Below are 22,288 nucleotides of genomic sequence, written 5' to 3'. Positions count from 1 at the left end.
CCGCGAGTCCACGCCTGGACTGCGAACCCCTCGGCTACGGAAAGGGATGCCCTCCATGTCCTACACCTCCAGCTGCGCGGCCACACCGCACTCCGCTCCCGATCCCTGCTGTTTCTCACTCACAGCCTTCCAGGAATCTAAAGATATTTGATGGAAAAGGAAAGAGTAGCTCTAAGGAGAATTTCGACAGGCAAAAGCAGCGCCCGCATATTTTTATATCTGGAGTTTCATTTGGGGGTGGTGGGGAGGCAAGTATTCTCTGGCCAACCCAAATGAAGTCCTTATTAGCTAAAATAACGACTTTTTGAAGACAACCTCCTGTATGGCTACATTTGCTTGACCGGTAAAATTTAGTTTCGGTAAGTCTTGCACAGAGCACAGGTGCATTCAGTAAAACTCACATCAATACAAGAAGTTATGATGCCCTCAAATATGAAGCAAATTTTACTACTGGTTTTATTTAAGCTGTGGTTGCTCAGCAAGACCCATGATGCTCCTGAGTGCTCGCTGCTGGAGACAACAATTTAAAGACCAGTTTTCTACAAATTTTGAATTCTGGCACCTAAAAAAATGTTGTCTGTTCATGTTGATAACCAGGACAGCGAAGATCCTCTGAATTACAGCAATAAAATGCTTTGTCCTCTGGAGAGACCTTTCTCGGGTGGGCTAATCACCGAGGCAGGGTTGGACTGGAACCAGCGCCCGTGTGAAGCCAGCGGTAACACACGCAGCCACTTCGGTGCAAAGCCTCGGTGCGACAGAAAGGCGAGAAGAAAGAGCTCTGTAGCAAGAACATCACGAATCGGTGGCATTTCTGAAGAGCCTGGCACGTGGACAGATGAAAACAGAAGTCCTCTCGACTGACAACAGCGAAGCAGCTTTGATGGGATTATAAAGGCTGGAATCACGCGCCTGAAAGCGAAGCAGGGAAGCTGCCAAGATGCTGGGGTACAAAGATAAGTGACAATCCCTGCTCTTACACACGACTTTGAGCAAGCTCTGAGTGAGGTACTCCAGAGTGAGGTACTCCAGAGCAAGGCATGGTCACTCCTGAGCACCTCTCCCGTGGGTAGATCATGGGCTGGGCGACCGCGTGGGTGACACAGGGGCTTGGAGCAGGAAAGAGGCTTTTGTCAAGGAGGAGCCCGAAGCGAAAATCAAATACTTTCCACAAAATTAGGGGGACTGGAATCTACCCCTTGTCCTTGCGTGTCTCCAGCAGCCATCTCCAAACAGTGGCTTGCAGAAAGCGTGACCAAGACTCTGCCCTGCTGCACGCACCACCACGGTTCCTTTGCAAACCAGAGGAAAACAGTGTATTTTGGCCAAGAAGGGCTGAAAGAACTTACTTTACAGTTCCCAAACCAGAGTTTGTTGCCCTGTTTCTCCCCAAACCTGGGCCACGGGGGGAACCGATCCTGGTGGGAGCCTCTAGGTGCTAGCGGGGTACCAGACCGTATCTGCAGTTTTAAATTTAGATGTCAAAAATCAGACTCCAAATTTACAGAAGCAGCCCTGATCCTTCTGTTAAGGAGAGAAAACGGCCCAGGGGTGTTTCTACAAGGCTAAACAGGCTATGGGTCATCCCTAATTGTACTAATTGCTATTTACTTTGTCAGCGGAGTGCTTTAGGGTGGCCCTTATCAAGAGATTTGTTTAAAGAGCGCTTCCAGCTTGGCTGTCGGGACAAAAGTAGCAAGGCCTTTAGCATCCCCATCTTTCAACGCACTCATCAGTCTCCAGAGGTTGGCAAGGCGATCCCCACCCCGCGGATCACTCATGCCGAACGAGCCGCTGATGGGTGTCCTAAGGAGCCACGGGCACCCAACAGCTCCAAACAAGCTCACAGCAGAAGAAAAAGCAGAGGTGTTGGAAAGCAAGGTGAGAGAACAGCCAATGGACAGGGAAGTTTGGGGGTTTTGCCGTTAAAAACTCTGCTAGGAGATGATTGGACATGAAATAACTCCGCCCCTTCCTGCCACCTCAGCTCTCCTAGCACTGATACTCCATGGAGACATCTGCCAGGAGAGGTTCTGGCTTAATCAGCGATGGAAAGCAAATTTCTGCAGAATATGTGAAGCATATATTCTTCTGGATAAGTCCCAGCCACAGGACGTTTGGGAAAGAAAGAACAAGCGCGTTCAAATGGGGCACAAGCAAGTCCAACGGTGCCCAAGGTGGTCTGGACACGGCGCGTGGTCAGCAAGTCCCTACAGTCAATATAACACCTTAACAGCCTAAAACAACACTCAAAAATTACAGAACGTGGACATTTTAATAAGTAAAAAAAAGTCTTTGGTGGACCAATGCCAAGAAACAGAAATGAATAACACCTACTGAGGACCTTTCCTCCCTTCCCCCTGAAAAGCCCCCCACGTCGTATCACCCAACACTTACTTTTCCAGTATGGACATAATAACTGGAGGTAGAACCAGTATAGGCATTGGCAGGACCACTCTAGTCAGGGCCGTTTCTAGCAGTGCCTGCAAAGGAAGAACAAAGAAACCAAAGATATTTCACACAAATCTCAGGATGTACCTGCGCTGAGCAATCAACATGCTGGGAAGAGAAATGGTTTGGCTGGCCTTTCTTCTGTCGCGTATGTGGATGAACGGGTCAACGCACGCTTCCAACTTTGCTATCAGCTTTTTGTGCACAACCTATTTTTCTCCGTTGCGACAAACGATGGGCTGGAGCCCACGCCTGGTCACAAATCCAGTGGAATTAACAGAGACACCTGATATCTTCTCTGATTTCACTTTATGTGACCAAAAGCGCTCCAACATCTCCTACACATTCCTACGCAAGGACTGGGGGAAGAAAGAGCGGCCAAACAGCTGCCTGGAAGATGCTGCAGGGTGAAATATCTCAGTATGGGCTGAGCAGCAGCTTTAACCCTTCCTCCCTTAACTGAGTTCCAACTCCACTTACGTGCTGGGGGAACGCAGCACCTTATTGCCTGCTCCAAGACGTGCTTCTGCTTCTTAATCGCTTGCGGTTTATTGCAAAGCACGGTAACACGCAGGGCTCTCCTCTCCCAGGAGGACACCCAACTGCAGAGCTACGGTTGTCCCTCCCCTGGTGCTTTCTCCCTGGCAGGATTCACCGGGAAGCAGCAAGCAGAACAGCTTGGCAGCACGTATAAATCCATATATACGTATAAATCCCCTGAGGTGAGACCTAGAGAAGATCATGGCTGCTCTAACAAGGTGTATAACCACCACCGTGTCTTCATGTACCTCTTCCAACCACCTTTGCCAGCACCTGCCTGGGATGCCCCAAGCACTGCGACCACGCATGGGGCTTTGGGAGATGTAGGTAGAGGACACTCTAGATTTTGGAGGGAAATGTTGAAACTTATGCCTATGGCTGGCTTGGGAGCACCCCAGCCTTCCAAAGTGGGAGAACATCCCACAGAGGTGCAAGTGTGTTACAGGAAGGATCTGCCAAATTTTACACAACAAAACCCAGTACACTAAGCTATTCGGGAAGAAGCTTCGGGATTAGATGGCAGCCGAGCAGAAGTTCTCAGAAGTCCCAAATTTCATGTTTAAACTCCACCTAAATCACACTTACGACACCTCCACTTTTAATATTTATTTTCTATGTTGTCTGTCTTCCCCTCGACCATTAGCGGGGAGAGGGGAAGCTGGGTCCTCAAGCCAGTTAATGGAAGTGAGGAAAACTGGCTCACAGAAGTATCTCTGAGCCCTTCGACAGATTGTTTTAATCTCCCCGTTAAACAACAATATGGAGAGATATTAGAGATCCCCCGTTTCTCGCCGAGGACTGTAAATCTGTACATTAATTGCTGTCTATGAAGTGCCTTAAGAGCCTTGGACAGAAGGAGCGAGAGAAATGCCAAGCGTTATATTATTAACTCCTCTGCCTGGGCGTGTGCTTCGGTACATGCTTTACATTTCAGATGAAAGCCCACTTGGAAACAACACGCCTCAGACAATCAGATGATGCTCGGAAGACAAAACCATGCAAGAAGGGAAGAAAAGGGAAGAATTGGAGGCAGATGGCAGAGAGTAGAAGGTTACAGGGGAAAATGAACCAGATGTTAGCACGAGGATGAAAACATCTGGCTACCCTCACAAAGCTTTGGTTGGCAATTGTTCACGTGGTTTTGGCACGGCAAGGGTTAAAAAGCCACTCGGCTTGCAAATGAAGTCTTCCTCATTTAGAAAAAGGTGTAAGTTATCTTCGCTTCATACTCAACAGGAACTGCTTACAAGTTTCCACAAAGAAATCCTACAGCTGTGAAAGCATCAGGGTAGCACAGGATCTCCCTGATGTCAATCTGCGCCCTTCCAAACCATCACGGTTGGCCACCGAACGTGCCTGCACGACACGAGGCCGTGTCCACCACCACACTCAGCTTTGCGGCTACGCAACGGCACGTGTTTTGCCGCTTCGTTCTTCCTGCGCAATGGGTAAAGCTCATCTATTTCTAACTCTTTCAAGTCAACGATTCCTACGGCTAAGGGACCCGTTGAGCCCGAAGGCCAGTTGCGTACAAGCCCACGCGAGTGTTGGCCGGGACCATCGCAGGTACATACGTGTTTTGCAGCAATTCTGGAAGACCCGACAATGTTTCCGTTATTGTCCAAAACGTCGATTCCTTCTTCCAGCTCCGTGTGCCTCATCAGGACGACGTTGCAGATATTGGCACTAGCTGAGGATGAGAAAAGCACGATGATCAGCAACGCAGCCCTGGTCAATACCAAATGGCAGGCTTCTGTTCGCCGTGACAGCCCTTCAGCTTTGCCTGCATCAATCTGCCAAGAAGTTTCTGCAAGTCAAGGAGCCACTCTTATACCAAGACAAAGATGTAATTCCTAAGAGGAGAATAATAATCAAGATAATTTTCTTTTACTAGCAAAAGGATCTGCTGCCACAGTCAGAAACGTATCGACACAAAGAAATACCAGTATTTCCAGGTCCTGGTGTTCGGACATGCTCCCAACTCCCACAGTGATTCTTCACCCGACATCTCGACCTACTAAGTCAAACACATTCCTTGCACTGGGCTACCAGTTGGTCTTGGCCAACCAGGCACTGGTGATTGACAGCTGCCTCTTCTGATGGTACATCCCAGGGCTGGCTTTAACTCCCCTCACTAAGCCAGCAGACAAACTCTTCTTAACTACTGGATTTTAGGGGGTATGATGGAAATCCGCCGCGAGAGATTCCACTGAGCTGCGAAGGGCAGTTTAGATCCGAGCTCTTAAAGAGTACAGAGTTATTTTTTTTAAAATCAAATAAGACAAGGCTGAGTTGTTTCCATGGACACGTATCCCATTAGTAGGGGTCCTGACGACTGTTTGCCCTCGTTTCACGTGTTTTAGGGGAAAAATTGCTCTGTGGACTCAGTTTCTAGAGTTAGAGACCTGCTTGTCTGCTTTAAGATTTTCCCGAACCGTGACACAAACCAGCAGCACTTTGGAGGACTCTGGTTCCCAGCATTCGCATTTCCCAGATCTGAGCCCTGAGCTCGCAGCGGAGGCACAGGCAGCTCCGGGACCCCTTCCGAACAACCCCCGCCTTGCCCAGCCTGCGGCTTTTGTGGTCTTCTTGAGGTGACCCCACATTCTGCTCCTCAACTCGAGGAGTCAGAGTTGGGGTTGAGGAACATCCTTCCCAGATGCAGCTCCTCTCCAGTCCCCAGGCAATTCTTAATTTTTTTCCAAAGAAAAGCTGCTAATTCCTGTAAAAGTTTTGGCTGTGATAAACTGGCATTTTCCAGCAACCCCTCCCCACCACATTTTCCTGCAAACTTTCCAACCAGAACTAACACAAACCCACTGTTGCTGCAAGTACCGCCGCTTCCAAAAATGTGTTTCTGTACTGCTTGATGGGTTAATATTCGCTAATTAATCTCAACTCATGTCATATAACAAATGTCTAATTTTTTGAGGGTGGTGGGTGGGTGAGCCCTATAGGAACGCAGCTCTCTGCAACCAAGGATGATTTGTGGTGACAAATGCTCCTTACACTTGAGAAGGAGAGGAACATACACACACGCACACTCTGTCTCTCTCTTTAATATTCGAACTACCGGACCACTCTTCCCATCTATCAAAATATCTGTGTTACCAACCCTTCAGCTCCTTCATCCAAGATAAAAAAGAAAACAGGTTTTTCATTTAAAGCAAGTTTAGCTCCTTTTTTTTTTTTTTTTTCTTTTAAATTCTCTAACACTCACGTGCCCCATCCATCTCGCTATCGGTCAAGACTGAACATACAAAACCACAGCAGCACGGATGCTCTCCGGTCAAGCCATGATGCGTCAGCACAAGGCTCTTGCGAGGTTCCTGATGGGCTGTTTGGATCTGAAGATCCCACCATAGCAAGATGCTTCTCCAAGTCTCTGGATCCTTGGTTTCATTGACCAAGTCCCAGATTCCAAACCTGATTCCAGCCCGTTTATCTGAGACAACCACCTGCCCGAGCTGCTCCCGTTCTGTTTCGGTAAAACACGGAGAAAGCAGAAAACGTTGCTAATTATGGGTAAACTTGGATTTTATAGGAGTCTGAAATACAGGGGGGAATGAGAAAGAAATAAATATACGTGCAGAGAATTTGGTTTTCAGAATTTGGAAATAAATTGTGATAATATAGCCTGGAAAGTACTTCAGTGAAAATATTCAGTGACATACGGGAAACCGGGTTCAGGTACAAAAGCAACCCACTACTCCACTTCTGTACGTGCATAAATACCATTTCTGAGTCCTGCCTGAACACACTGAACAATTTAAACCTCACTCACAAAAAAAAAAGGCAACAGAGAAGAAATCCTCCCTCCTCCTCACCACCCTTCCCTCCAACGGGTATCGTTCCACCAGCTTTAACTTCCTTCAGATCAGGTTTGGGATTCAACCTTTGTGGGGTTTTCTGTGGGGTTTTTAGCCACATACATCTCCTGTGTGAAGCCCACCGTCACCAGTGACACCCCTTACCTTCGTGACAGCTATCTACACCCAGTGCTTGGGAAGAAGTGGGTAAACTGGGTTCTTCGCAATAACCCTGGCCATCGGTGTCCTTCACCACCTACATCTCCAAAAAAGGGTCAAGCCCCTTTTTCTTCAAATCTGGGAATCGTGGCTCTCCAGGACACAGTGCCGATACACTTCCCTTCTCCTGCACTGAAAATCTTCATGGAGAACAACTTCACCACCCAGATGATGTGTTGGAGTGGCCAACATCAAGCACAAACCCTTTTTGCACCAAGCCAGCCACTGGGTATGCAGAGCCTTGGCATTTCCATGAGCTCTTCCACCCAGGATGGTTTGCTGGATCCATTCCCTGGGGTTAGGGAGGATTTTTCAGACAGCCTGTGGTTTTCAGGCATGACAAATTATCTTTGGTGGAGGGTGAGAGTGCAGTCCAACCACTCAGCACCCTGTTCCAGTGGAACCAGCTGTGACGTGGAGATCAGAGCAACCAGAGCCTGCACCAAGGTACATTCATGACTGGCCACAGCCTGAGTTATAATCACAGAATCATGGAATGGTTTGGGTTGGAAGGGACCTTCAAAGCCCACCCAGCCCAACCCCCCTGCCAGGAGCAGGGACATCTCCAACCGGATCAGGTTGCTCAGAGCCCCGGCCAACCTGGCCTGGGATGTTTCCAGGGATGGGGCATCCACCGCCTCTATGGGCAACCTGGGCCCAGTGCCTCACCACCCTCATTGTTCCACCACTTCCTTCAGGAGACTGCTCCACAGGGAGGTTCACACCGGTATTATGAGGAGCGAGGTCTCGAGGCCCCTGCAGGTACAGCCCCGTGCCCTGTTCTCATCTTCAGCTCTTGCAGTGAAACAGAGATTTCAATCAGTTGAATCACTTTTGTTAAATATGCCCTATGGGCAGCATGTCCACAGATCCGGTGTAGTTTATCGGGCAAAGACAACTATTCCATGATCCAAAGAAGACAGGCACAACAGGTGGAGCAGCTCTGAGGGCAGTAAGACCCACAGACCAGTATCCCCAGTGCCTAGCCCAGCTTCTCAAGGCTTTACAAGAGTCTTTACTGACATCCCTGCCAGGACTCTGGCTGTCCTTCACCCGAGCAGTAGCTGAAATTCCCCAAATCTCCATCTCTCATGATCCCTTGGGATGAGAGACCACAAAGCTTCCACGCGTACCTCCGACTTTCCAGTTGCTATCAAGCAGCACAGCTCAGCCGAGGTCGGTGGGAGAGGGAGGAAAGGAAGGGCGAGGGGAAAACCGCTTAACGGTAGCGGAGCTTTACACCAGCGTCTGGCTTTTCACGTAGAAAAGGTGAAACCCCAGCCTTTTGTTGGGAGCTGACGATCAAAAGCAACGGGAAGACGCGTCTTAATTAAACAGTTTGTCCAGGTCTGCAAACCAATAACATGCTGCTTTCAAAAATCACAAAACAGTAATTAGTGGGAGGATTCCTGATGTCCTGGCACATAACGAAGCATGACAGTACGCAAATAAAATAAGAACTGGAGAATTAATTACAGGCTAAACAGATTAATTACGGGTCCTCAGTCGAGGCTGACAGAAGCGTCACCTCTTGCTCCTTACACCTTGGCACGAAAATAGATCCACCCGGCAGCAGAGACTTCCCGCGTGCATCTCTGACTCAAACGCGGCCTCGGAGCCGCCTCCCGGGTCGTGCGCTCACCTGGAATGCCCTCCTGGTTAGAGAAATCAAAAGAAAGCTGAAACCCTCTAAAAATATATTCCGGGAAAGTTCCAGGAAAACGAGAACGATGTCCGCAGATCCCCCAAATCCAAGCCACGGGCTCAGAAAAAAAACTGAGTTCAACCCGCAGATCACAATCCCTGTTCCTTCCCTCAAACACGGAGCAGCTCACCAATGAACTGCAGAAGGGGACATTTTGTGCTCCACCAAGCCAGCAGCAGCCTTAATTCTTCACACTTCGCTCTTTTCTCAATCAGTGGCTCTTAGAAATCTGTATTTTTGGAGTAGGAGCATTCCATCGCATCGCTACGGTACAAAAACCCTACTGCTTATTTGAAGATTTGATCTGACATGATTCAAACCAGATCTTGCAAATTAAATGCTCTTGAGTTTGGACAACTGAGATCCGGCCAACGCCAATCATTTTTTAAACTGCTGGAGAGCGGAAAGCTCAGCTTGACAAAGCTTTGCATCGTTTTCCTGCCGAAAACGCTGCTTTGCACCATCCCGTCGCTGTCTGCGCCAACTCAGGGACCCGCCGTTGAGAGGGCATGGCAGTGACGGTGTAAAGCAGGAAGGCAAGAGTAAGGTGTCCATCTCAGTGGCCTTCACCCACCGGAAGGTTTACAACCAACACTTTGAATACAGAGAACAGGCGTTATTACTTACCAACTGCAGGGAATGGCACAAATCTCTGGATCAAGAGACGTGTGGCGGGGGTAAACTTGTTTGCTCTCTGAATCAGAACATTAAGGCCCACCTTTGAAGAGAAAAAAAACCAAAACAGAGAAGCACATTTAGCTCCAAGGAGCAGGACAGCTTGTAGACAGCAGCAGAGCTCTTCATGGGGACAGGTTGGGGTCTTTCCTCATGCAAAAGCACTTGAGAAATAAACCATCCCCCACTGCAGGGCTTAGCTGCGCTGAGTTCAACCCTTCATTCAACGAAGGGCTGAACCCAAACGTTGCGTTTAAATGAAGGGCTGAACCAAATTATTGGGTTGAACCCAACTGTTGGGCTTAAATGAAGGGCTGAACCCAACCATTAGGTTGAACTCAACTGTTGGGCTTAAATGAAGGGCTGAACCCAACCATTGTGTTGAACCCAACTGTTGGGCTTAAACGAAGGGTTGAATCCAATCGTTGCGTTGAACCCAACCGTTGGGTTTAAACCCTTTCCAGCCAAAAGATAGGCTAGAAACCACTGCAACACCATTTGGACCTTCTGGAAACACTCCTAGCTGAATTTATACCCAGTTTACTGGCTCCAATGCAAACATTTGGACTAGAAAGGAGTTATTAAAAGAAACAAGAGATAGCAGGCCATATTATCACCATGGATCATTTTTTTTGCTTCTTCCTCCAACACTTGAGTAATGTAGAGCTCTCTGCAGTTCTGCAGGGATCTAAGTCATTGCGTATGTTAATATAAACAGCACGGAGGAGAGTCGCTGCCTCGGCAGCCTCCGCGTGGTTGGGTAGTAGCGATAGTCGGAGAATTTTCATCAAAATTTGTCTCGAGCAGAACTGGGGTTATTAATTAAACAAACCTCTTTGCAGGGAATGACTTCTGTCTTCAAATCGCTCTCCCCCACAATATTTTCGCTTTTTCATCCAAAATACCCCAAAACGCACAAACAAAACCCAACAGCCCCAAACTGGGATTTTTCGGCCGAAAATGGAAGTCTTCAGCAATGCCTGGCCAGAAAGTTTTCAGCCAAAAATGCACAAAATTTAAAAAAAAAAAAAATTCAGCCAAAGCCAAAAACCTGCCAGCAAATAGTGATTTGGGGGCTTTAAAAAAAAAAAAAAAAGAAAAGAAAAAGAAAAAAAATAAAGAAAAGAGAAGCATGGGAGAACATATTTTGCAAGCTGCTACATTATACATGCATCCGCAGCGCATCTCGTCTTTTTGGAGGCTGAGAGGACGATGTTGAGAAGCACAACTGCTGGGTAAGCAGAGTGCTGGTTTTCAAAACGTGAGGAGCATTTCCAGAGCCCCACAAGGCTTTGGCCGGGACCCCAAGCAGGACCCCTTCCTTCTCTCCTCAGCCACCGCGACCCTAGCGCTGAGCCTAAGAGAGCCACGCTGGTTCTTAGTCTGGGCAAGAACGAGGGTTTTGTCTTAATCTTCTTCCTTCTCAAAAAGGACTGAATTATATTTTTTTTTCACGTTTTCCAAGCGCTGGGATGCATATTTGCAAAATCTGAATGCTTCCAGAAACTGTAAAGCAGTCTAAAACGGGTGGCTTTAAGAGTAAAGCTAAGACAGACTTAAGCCTGGCTTTGCTGGTGGTGCCCCTTGATCTGGGTATTTGTAACCTGGAAAAGGTTCCTCTGTGGAGATGACAAATTTTGCTGGGTTCCCAGGCTCTGCTTGTAGGTTGGATGGAGGGATTTGACTGTGAAGTGGAAGAGCAGCAGCTTTCGAAACAGAAAAGATGACTCTGGGAGAGACACCGCTGGGAGGCTAGTGGTAATAAAAGCATTTTACTTTCAGATTCAATTTGGTGCTGCCGTTGAACTCGCTCCTCCACTTACAGCAACCACCCCGCTGTGAATACGAAATTAAATGTTGCTATAGATTTAAATCCAATCTCCCAAATTCCCAACACGAGGACCAGATTTAGGAAGCTAATGAGGGTTTGTTTTTTACAGTTTTGAAATTGCTTTAGCCAATTTGTGAACTCTTTCCCGCAGGTCACCAAGCGGGATGAGGGTAAACAGGTCAAGGAGAGCACAAAATCACAGAATCATGGAATGGCTTGGGTTGGAAGGGACCTTCAAAGCCCACCCAGTCCAACCCCCTGCCAGGAGCAGGGACATCTCCAACCAGATCAGGTTGCTCAGAGCCCCGGCCAACCTGGCCTTGAACGTTCCCAGGGACAGAGCATCCACCACCTCTCTGGGCAACCTGGGCCAGTGCCCCATCACCCTCAGTGTAAAAATTTCTCCTTATATCCAGTCTGAATCTGCTTCCTTCTATTTTAAAACACTATCCCTCGTCCTATCAATCATCCGGCATTGAGCATGTACTCCTCAACCCCAGAGCACCGTAAGCAAAAGGGTCATCACAAGGAGAGCTTAATGAGTTTAATTCCTAGGGGTTCGCCAAAGAATATTGACTATCGAGGCAAATTCATCCCTAAGGAAACAACCGCGGGAGTATTATTATTATCATCACCCTGCCTACAGCCTGAGTCACAGATCTGGGATCCACAACGCTGGCGCTGTACAAACACATAACAGAGTCAGGTGGGATTCATCACACCAAACGTGGTACCTCCAGATGGGCTCATTTCGCAGCCCAGAGGGAGAAACGAGCCTTTTTGAGGGTGTTTATTCTCCTTCCAAATCAGACATTTATGTGCGCTCATGGGAAACATCCCCGACGGTGCCCATTCATCCCTGCTGACTACCAAAGAAGTCCAAGGACGCGGCTCAGATGAAGACATCTACACTGGAGATGTCTCAACTTGGGCAAGACAAGTGCTCCTCCTTGCAGCTGGGAGCTCTGGGAAGGGATGTGCAGTCCTGGTTTCAGCGCAGTGACCCAGATTAGGGGACAAATCCTATTTTTTGAGGGTTCTTTCCCCAGATCACCTCCTCGATCTGGCTGACAGAGCATCCCAACAGCTGGGCACAGGGAACACACCACACCACAACTGCTGCTAACCCGCAACACAAAACCACGGCTGAACGCCGTCAGCGGGAGAGCAACCTTAGTCAGGTCTCTACAATGCTGCCAGCAGCACTCTGCCCTTCCTCGTTCCCTCTTCCAAGAATTCCTGCTATTTATTTTGCTACTGGTTTTGTTTTCCATCAATACATGGATTTTAAAAGCATGGCAATTTTTGAAAAAATCAGAGATTTTTTTTTCTGATCAGAAATGCCTGCTTTATACTTTTTTTCCTTTCCGACTATTAATATTTTTGAAGCCTGAGAAATTGCTTTTGGATTCCTGAAGCTGGCAACAACCAAGCCATTTGATAAAGGTCTCACCCTGAGCCTCTTAAACCAGTCCTAGAGCAGTAAATACATCAGCAGTTCAAGAAGTTATTTCACTTAATTTTGAGAGGGAATTTTTACAAAATAAAGGAAGCGACCAAGGTGGACATCGGTGGGTAGATGATGCCACCTAAATGTCACTGAGCAGCTCTCTAGACTTCATTAACTGCGCTGGTGAGATCTCCACTGATTTAAGGGATTCCATATTCCTGGGTTCCAGTAATATGGGACAACCTTGACCATTGCAGCTGGAGCTGGCTGCTCCGAGTCACCTAGAAAGTCAACTTGGAAGCAGGAACTGGCTCCAAAACAGCTTATCCTTCAGCCTCTAAATCAGCAGATTGCTGAATTAAAACACTAATTGCATCTGATGAGTCCCATGCAGCCCAACTAAAGGAAAGAGCATTAGGAAAAGGAAGGGGGAAAAAAAAAAATTTATGAGGGCTGAGAGGTGAAGATGGAGGCAGAGAGATGGAAAACCGGGCTGTTTACCAGCTGGAGCTTTACGAAGCCAAGGAGAACAGAAAGGAGGAGCATAAGGGAAAGCAACGAGGACTGAAGCAGAGAAGGAAGTTAGAGGAGCAAGAGCAAGGAATGGAGGTGGCTTGAGTCACAGCCAAGATGATGGCGGAGGGGATCATGACCACAGTAGCCCCACAGTTGGATGTTTCAATGGAAGAAAACGGTGTAGTCTTGAGAAAGAAGCAAGATTGCAGGACAAGTATGAGTAGGAAAAGAGGGAATTAATGCTGATAAGTAGCCAAACTTGATCTGGCAGATGACGGAGTAAGGAGGACGGTGGGGTCCCATTCCCAAGACATGGGGTTGTTGCTCTAACACCAAGTTTTCCGTGCATCTGGATCCTGTACAGAGGCAACACCACACCTGGGTGCTGCGGGGCCGGGCTGGGGCAGAAGGAAAGGACACGGGTGAGAACAAATTTGCTGGAAACAAAGACAGAGAGAAAACGCTGCAGAGAAGAACAAGGAGTTAGAAAGGCAGCAGTCGGCGAGGACGCGGCGGTTGTCATCTACCCCTGAGCCCAGAGGCAGGGTGAGGGGCACTGGCTGCCTCCCCAGAGCATACCATGTCTTTGCCTCCTCTACACCAAAGACTCGAGGCTGCGCCTTCAGGAAACGGCTGCTACAGCTCCACCCATTTACGGGCTCGATGGAGGAATCGCCAGGCCGGGTTTCCGATCTGAGTGATCACACCACTCTCCTCTGGTGTCTTCTGGTATCTGGACTTGGCATCTGTGAACCATTAGAGAAGAGGAGGTGCAGGAACAGGAGCTTTTGAGCGCAGGGATCCAGATTTTAGAGCCGGGCCCCGCTTCGTTTGAAAACTTTAAGCCGCAAACAGTTTCTCACCAGCTCCTCCAATCTGCTCTGATTTTCCTCCTGCTCCTGGCTCCCCGCAACGGTTCACCTCCGAGGAGGCGCTTGGCCACGCTCCGTCCCCTCCCAGCCCTCGCCCTACTTCGCACGACTCCCTCCAGTTTCTAAGTGGTTCCTGGCCGCCCGAAGCGCCGGATAGTCCTGAGGGCAGTGGGTGGCCTCCCGCGCCGGCTCGCAACCTGATTACGGGCATCACACCACGTTCGCAGGCTGTCAATGCAGCCGCGCCACGCGGCTCACAAACAATTATCAGGAAGAAGGAGCTGGGATTAGAAAAATCCACAGGGGCACCTTCACCTAGAGAGGAGAGTGAAAAATTGCGTCCGTGTGTGTGTGCGCCAGTTCAGCGCGCGACGGGAGCTGGGGAAGGAGAAACGACCCACGGCCGGTGGCACCGACGGCACGGGAAGGAGCGGGGTTGCTGCCCCGGAGCGCTGCGTCGGACAGGGTTGAGACGGAAAACTTGGTCCAACAAGCTCCTGTCCTTCGTGAATGTGAGGGGAAAAAAGAAACAAAAAACCAAGATCTTGGGTTTTTTATTTCTTATGAATTGTATAAGTGCAATGAGCCAGCCCAACTCTAATTTGTCTAACTAAAGTTTGTAGATTCTCCTTCCAGCCTTGGTCAGACGCCCTCAAGCATCGCCTGGCTGTATTTTAAAGGACAGAGCTGTAGATATAACTTTTTATTATTCTCACTCCCTGGCCTCAGAGGATTTTTCAACCTGCTTACGGAAGCGAACGTACCCCTTGTACGTGGTATCAGCGACGCCGTTCACGTAGGTAGAATATTATTTTCCAGCGATAACCCCAGGCCTGAACAGTCCACACCTCTCAGCTTCCTCCGGAAAACAAAACTAAGGTCTTTCTGCCGCGATCCTACGTGGTCGTGAGAATGCCTTGGGCTGTAAGGGATGCTTCCAAGGCAAAGCACGTTTTGATTTTGCCAAGTGCTGACTTTTTTAGGGGGGAAATCCCAGCTTCGTTTAAAAGCATCATTTTCGCGATGTCCACCTGTCCAGCAGCAGCCTCTGCTTTAATCTGATCTCTCAGACCCACGCTGGGCTTTGCTGATTGAACTCCTACACAGCTTTTTTCAGATACAGCTAAGTATAAAACCTAGGAATATCTAATTTTTGCATAACCTCTGTGCTCAACCAGTTCTGACCACAGCTGAGACTCCCGCACAAATTATAATCTGTGAACCCTGTGGGAATGCAACCAAAAATCTCAAACACCAACTACTGTGATTCAAGAATTCGGAAGCTCTGCAGAAACCCTACCGTAACTACATTTCTTGGAAATGACATCACCGGGGGTTCCATACAGAAGAAAGTTGCCCGGAGAGCCGGGATCTCCTACCACGAGAACAGGAATCTGAGTCCTGGAGCATCTAGGTTTGAGATTCTGCTCTGAAGAGCTTCCTCCATCGGTCCCGACAACAAGTCACCTAGCTTCTGTCTCCGTTTCCCAACCATGCAGTGGAGCTGAGAGCCAAGCCCAACCTCCCAGGGCCACCCCAAAGATCTGCAGGGGCTCCCACACAGCGTGCCGAAGGCTACCGCAGCACGTGAGCCACTCCGTAGCGAGAGCTCGGCCCTTCGCTCCCGTCCAAGTGATCCGGCTACGTTTAACTTCTGCTGGTTTCTTCTTCGAACTCCTGTTGTGGGCTCGTGGAAGCACCAGTAGAAAGTTCTGGACTACTAGGAATGTTTTTTTTTCCCTTGCATTTTTCCAAAGTATCACGGGATACCTCAGAAAACCAGATTAGGTCACCAAAACTGTCTTGTTTCCTCCAGTTTTAGCCTAGTTTGTGTTTATACAGACTCAAGTTTAAGTCCATATACTTTGGCACCATAGAGTAAGCCAGAGCATCACCAAACCATACCGGCGCTGGTTCACTACCCCCACCGGCCTGTTCGGAGTCAGGATTTAGGGTCAGGAAGCAAGGAGGCACTTAGAAACGGAAAAGACCTGGATCTGCCTGTGAAGAGATGCTTTACACACGCTCCCGTACGCCGCACCAGCACTGACTCCAAGGTGAGTCACCAGTAGCTGACAGCACCAAAGTTATTAATTACATTAATCACCTGATTTTAATTTTTTTTTAAGCCAAGGCTACCCAGGAAGGTAAGTTCAAGTCCTGAGCAGGTACATTTTTAGTGTAGAGATGACTACAAAACATCCAGCCTGGCTGGCAGCCATGGTTACACGACACGGCATCTCTCTCTCTTCCACAAAAGATGACAAAACACCTACTTTTGTCAGAATTAACTCAGGTTGCTAAGTGAGAACGGCGTATTTCTTTGCCTCCGTACTGACAAGGCCATAAATCCCAAACTCGCACTTAATAGAAACACCGTTAGAAGTTACAAATTCCGGTGTATTTGAAGGGGGAAGGAGGGAGCTTGGCGACTTTTTTGGTTGCGGCGAACTCCGGCGTCGCTCCAGTTAAGAGGTTCCTGATCTCACACGCGTGGTTTTGCTTCCCCTCTCATCGGGAGCGAATCAGACCCCATCAGAAGGGGGAAGCTCAGTGCCGTCGTGCCTAGGAAGTCACCACAGATGCTCCTTGGTCTCTATGTATCCATACATCGCTATATATACACCGATATATATAAAAAACACACTCGCTGTGCCTGCCAGGCCTGCTGCGGTCTAATCAGAGCCCATCCTGTCAACAGGAGAGGGCAGTGCCAGCAGCTCCGACGACGTACGTGGCACCTCCAGGGTACACGGAGTGGCCAACAGATGGACAACGAGCTAATGACCCGGGCACCAAGCCGAGCGACAATATGCTGCTTACTGGGAGACGGCCAAATGACACTGGCACAAGAGGGAAACCCCTTGGAGAGTCCGCATGGGATCTTCACCATCTCAAGGAGCAAGACTTGGAGCCGGTCTTGGCAGAACCCGAAGCCGTGATTGTGGAAATTAAAACCCTGGTGTAGAAAGCTCTGATCCGAAGACTACAGAGACCAACGGCAGCAACACCGCTGCTGTGAGATGCTTCGAGGAGCGCGTACGGAGAAACTCAATGACCCACCACCATGGGCTCCAGGTGAAGCAACCTCTGGGCTAACGCCGAAGGTCTCCAGTCTGCCGGTCGCGGTACCAGTGACAACCGAGAAACCAGAGAACATCTGCTCACAGCCCTCAGCCTGATCTGGCTTAATTGGCAGGGTTTTAATGACAGGAATCACTTTTGACCTCAAAGTGAAGTTACAGCCCAAGGCCGTAGACCTGAAGAGCTGAATTAGATGCGAAAGGGACCAGTAACTCAGTAGTAAAGAGTTTGGATCTTAAACTAAGAAATCTACTTATAAAATATGCAAAAAAATAAGTAACAATAAAACGTAGCTTTTTGATTACGTAGCTTTTTGAACCTTTCACAAGCGCGGCAAAATTAGCAGAGAGCAAGAGTGCGTGTGCGTTTGCTGGAAAGCGTTTCTGTACAATTCCAAGCCCTCTCATCAGTATAGCTCTTGGCGCTAGGATATTTGAGAGGAGAGGAAAAAAAAGAAAAACATTTAAAATATGCTTAGTGTTTCTCACGTCTTTTTACTCCTCTTTGCCTTTGTTTGCCTCGCTTAGGGAAACCAGCTGGTATTAATTGCGCTTTGTATACCACCATCAGGAACAGCAGCCAGGCAGCAGAAAATAAGGCCTGCTCACAGGAATCCACTCAATTGTTTAAAAATTAATTTTAAAAATTAACAAAATTAAAAAAAAAAAATTAAAACCATCACAAGCAATTACCACTCAGTGTCTGGAAAAGCAGCAAAACGAGAGCAGCCGGAAGAAAAGGCCGGAAGGAGGCTGGTGTGCGAAGAATGGGATAAAAATAAACTACAATCCCAAAGGGAGAAACAGAAATCCAAGTCACTTAACGGTGATCAGACTCCTCCAAACATCGTCCGCTGCAAGCCGAGCGCGGAGACGCCGCAGGCTCGCGGGGAGCCGGTAGCCCCGCTCGCAGAGACGGTGCAGAAGCGCCACGTAAGAAGTTGGAGATGGAGAGATGTGTTACATCAGCCTGTTCACCTCTTTTCTCACACTCAGCTTAAAATGATCCCTTCTGACGTCTCTTCTAGCCTTACTTCACGTCACTGATTCACCCGAGTACGGCACGGGAGAAGAGGTCCAATTCTGGACCTTGCCCGAAGCTAAGCTGCAAATTGCGTTGAGTTGGGAGTAGGTGTGGAAAAAGGGGAATACTGGGAAAAAAAAAATTGAAATACTGAAAAATATTGAAAAAAAAAGGAATATTGATTCCTCAAAAAACTCAGCCTGAAGGGCTGCAAATCCAGAATCCCAGAGATCTAAGAGAGAAGCGTTGCCTCTCTCCGACAGGAATTCCTCTCTCCCTAAAATGGGAAAAGAATCCGGTTATTTGCAAAGGTTTGCTAAGACTTCACTTCAAGTTTAATTACAAGAAGCATAAAGGCAAAATCAGCTCTTCCGTGCGCGGGAGAAAGCAATTGGTCTGTCCCTCTCGTTGGATAAAGACAACGGAGGGCGAAGCCGATGGGAAGCACAATCACGAGTCAACCGATCCGTCGTTCCGCGAGCCTCCTCCCCGCGTCGCCTGCCAACTGCAAACATGGAAGGGGCTCGCTTTAATTAATAACGGGTCTCAGCAGCCCACTGGAGGCTGTGGCACTTGTTTTCAGGTCATCTGGTCCTAATGGGCTCACACTGGGAGGTGATTTGTTGCTAACTGACAGCAGAGATCAGTTAATGAGGGCTGGGGCCTTACAGTCCAACGTAACGAGCCTCAGGGCTGTTTCTATGTTATTTGTCATCATCATTTAAGGAAAAAAAAAAAAAAACAAACAAAACAAACCAACAAAACACTCGAGGAGATGCTGGTTATTAATCCAGATACTTACAACACAAAAATCACTCCCTGCTCTGCAGGATTTCCTCTGGGCTGCTCTTCATCGGGAACGGAGCACGCGGTAAGCGGTGCTAAGGATCATCAGGACACAAGCTATTCTGTGGTAACACACACACATCGGTGGTGTCCACAGTGGCTCATCCACACGGGGACATCGGTGCACAGCGACTTCATCCCGGGTTCGCACACCCTGAGCATGCTTCACTTTGGAAGCAGATCTCATTCCAACATCAGGAAGGAATCACAGAATCATAGAATCTTTAAGGTTGGAAGGCACCCAAGATCATCAAGCCCAACCATCAACCCAACACCACCATGTCCACTAAACCATGTCCTGAAGTGCCACATCTACACATTCTTTGAACACCTCCAGCGATGGTGACTCCACCACTGCCCTCGGCAGCCTGTTCCAGTGCCTCACCACTCTTTCTGTAAAGTCTCCTAATATCCAACCCTAAACCTCCCCTGACGGAACTTGAGGCCATTTCCTCTCGTCCTATCACAAGTCATTTGGAAGAAGAGATCAACCTCCTTTCAGGCAGTTATAGAGAGCAATGAGGTCTCCCCAAGCAGAACGTATCCAAGAAGGCTGCCGCCCTTTTCCGCTCCCCCAGCTACATCGACGGATCTAAGGAAAGCTCCTGCCTCCCTGTAACAACATTCTGACCCTCAGAACACCACAGCTACAAACCCACTGCTATTACAGAGCTCACAGTCCTCTTTGCACATGCTGAGGGCATCCCAGTGCAAGCCCAGTCCGGTGGGGCCATCACGGCACTTACACAAGAAAGCAGGAACACGCTTTTGGCATCTGCACCACTGAAGAAAGACTTCCTCTTGCATAAGCTTGAGATTTTAAAGACCTGCATGGACACCTCTGCTTGCCGCTCCAGTGGTTTCCTTACCAAAGCCTGACAGCTTCTTGGGGTGACAAAACTCTGCCAACATCACTCCTCCGTGTCTCCTGCCCTCTGTTTGCCCCTGTTGCCAAAATGGAGAGGACCATTAGTGCCAACACCGGGAAACTGGTCATCGTCCCGCTGCTGCAGGTGCACTGGGGGTTGGAAGGCAGGTTGTGAGCAGCAGCACATCAAGCTGGAGAGCTTCGCTTTAAAATTCACAAGGTGGAAAAAAATTCTGAACTAAGGACTGAGGAGCACGGTCAAGCTCTCTCATCCTACGCTGGGAAACAGCAGACAGAGAACTGCTGCTAACCGAAGCGTTGAGGTTGGTGGGACGGGGACTCGGGTGGCACTTCAGCTGCAAAAGCGTGGAGCAGGTGTGGACACGTCTTCATGGGGTTACGAAGCGCGGGAGCTCATACCTACACAGCCTGGGTTAATTCTGCAGCGAAGGGAGAGTACGGGTGACGCGGAGGAGGAGTATGGCAACCAGCGAGCAAGCCGAGCCAGGAGTACGGAAAACTCAAGCAGAAGCACATCCAATAAAACGGACAATTTCCACTCAAAACTGCAGGACACTTCAACTCTACGCCCCTTCCTACCACCGCTGCAAAGCTGCCTGGTCGCTGCAGGAGAAGACAGATACGCTCTGTGTGGACTTTCTGCTGTCCACAACGTGCCCAACCACTCACCGCTGCTTCCCAGCCAGGAGCTCCCTTCTCCAGAGTTCTCCTAACGACCCACGGCCTGCTCCGGACAAACGTTTTACTTTGCAAAGAAATCTAAACAAGGCCACGGAGTGCCGACCTCCTCCCACAGCACAGTCTGTCTGTAGTAAGAACGCCTGGGAAAGGGTGTCGGTGGCTTGAGAAACAGGAAAGAAAAGTCTTGGCCAGAGGAAAAAAATACAAACTGCTGTGGGTTCTTTAATGTTCCAGCTGAAAAGGTACAACCATACATTTCAGAGGCTTTTTGGAAAACCCAGCCTAAGAAATTCAGGCCTCCCAGTGCCTAAAGGGGGCCTACAGGAAAGCTGGGGAGAAACTCTTCAGCAGGGCCTGGTGTGACAGGACAACGGGGAATGGTTTTAAAATAGAGGGAGATGGATTCAGATTGGAAGGAAGAACTTTCTTACACTGAGGGTGGCAGAACCCACCCAAACCGTTCTATGATTCTATGAAAACACCTCCACGAGGTCTCCTGAAAAATGGACCTGCCTCCTTGGGAACTGCCAAAGATGTCAGCTCGTGCTTCCGGGGAATCGGAGTGTTAAAAGCCCGATGACTGCACCACAAGACCAGAACTTCAGCAACATCAAAAGCTCTTCTCTTACAGCTGACCGCAGATACGACCTGAACACCCTTTCCAGCTGGAATGCCGCCCACGGGTGAAAGCTGTCAGTTCCAGCACTGTGCTTCTTTCAACTCAAGGTGCTGACCCACCTTGAAGAACATCCCCAAAAGCCTGGCCCTGTTCAGCACGTCAGCTGTCACGCTATCACTCTGCAGCCTCAAAGTCACTCTTTTAACTTGGACCAGGCTAATTCACCACCAGTTAATGCACGTGCCCATAGAATCACAGACTGGTTTGGGTGGGAAGGGACCTTCAAAGCCCACCCAGTCCAACCCCCCTGCCAGGAGCAGGGACATCTCCAACCAGATCAGGTTGCTCAGAGCCTCGTCCAACCTGGCCTGGAATGTTTCCAGGGATGGGGCATCCACCACCTCTCTGGGCAACCTGTTCCAGTGTGACAATCCCAGTTCACCCAGCAGCAAAGCCGCGGTGCAGGATGTGCTGGAAGCCATCGGGGTAGAAGTCCCCTTCTACTGAAAACTTGGAGCGCGCACGGACAGAGACACCTCACGGTTAAAATATTTTCTGGTTCTGCAGACTGAATTCTGTCAATTAAAAGACAAACACGCTCGGCAATTCAACCAAACATCTCCAAAGCGCCGCGGGAAGGGAGCAGTTACTCCGAAGCGAAATATAGAGATATAAAGCGTTACCCACTGCTATTGAGACAGCACTTATGACAGCTCCCAAGTAGCCCTGGATGAACTTGGATGTCGGAGAAGGCTTTGGAGAGAAAAACAAAACATATTTTCAATAAACAAACTGCTGGTGATTAAAAAGCAACCAAGCTTTTTGTTTTGTTTTGGTTTGGTTTTGTTTTGTTTTCGTTGTATTTGTTTTAAACCAGAGACAGGTTTAGTTTTGTCATATTGTTCTGCGACACGCGGTCTGTCATCTAGCAGCGGCAAAAGCAAGGAAAACTGTAGCCTCCCGAGCAGGGTTAAAGGGAATGGAAAATTAATTGGCATCAGAAAATTATAATAATAGCAGCTTAAAGGAAGTATGTGGATGAAATTCAGCAAATGGTACAAAATTAGCGCGCTTACAC

The 22,288-nt window shown here is 48.7% G+C and overlaps 1 protein-coding gene across 3 annotated transcripts in view; it reads right to left on the bottom strand.

Annotated features, from left to right (window-relative positions):
• SFXN5 (sideroflexin 5) overlaps positions 1–22,288 on the bottom strand; it is a 95,052-nt gene that overhangs the window by 26,290 nt on the left and 46,474 nt on the right. For all 3 annotated transcript variants that reach the window (XM_086747735.1, XM_086747736.1, XM_086747737.1), the window contains 4 exons: positions 21,898–21,963; positions 9,352–9,442; positions 4,566–4,681; positions 2,398–2,483 (listed from right to left, as the gene is read on the bottom strand). In XM_086747735.1, the coding sequence (XP_086603861.1) occupies positions 2,398–2,483; positions 4,566–4,681; positions 9,352–9,442; positions 21,898–21,963 (359 nt within the window). The remainder of the gene's footprint in view (positions 1–2,397; positions 2,484–4,565; positions 4,682–9,351; positions 9,443–21,897; positions 21,964–22,288) is intronic.

The sequence above is a fragment of the Chlamydotis macqueenii genome, chromosome 4, assembly GCF_036417535.1.
Source record: "Chlamydotis macqueenii isolate bChlMac1 chromosome 4, bChlMac1.mat, whole genome shotgun sequence".
NCBI lineage: Eukaryota > Metazoa > Chordata > Aves > Otidiformes > Otididae > Chlamydotis > Chlamydotis macqueenii.
Note: the sequence above shows the minus strand (reverse complement) of the source record. Positions and strands in the feature narration are given on the sequence as shown.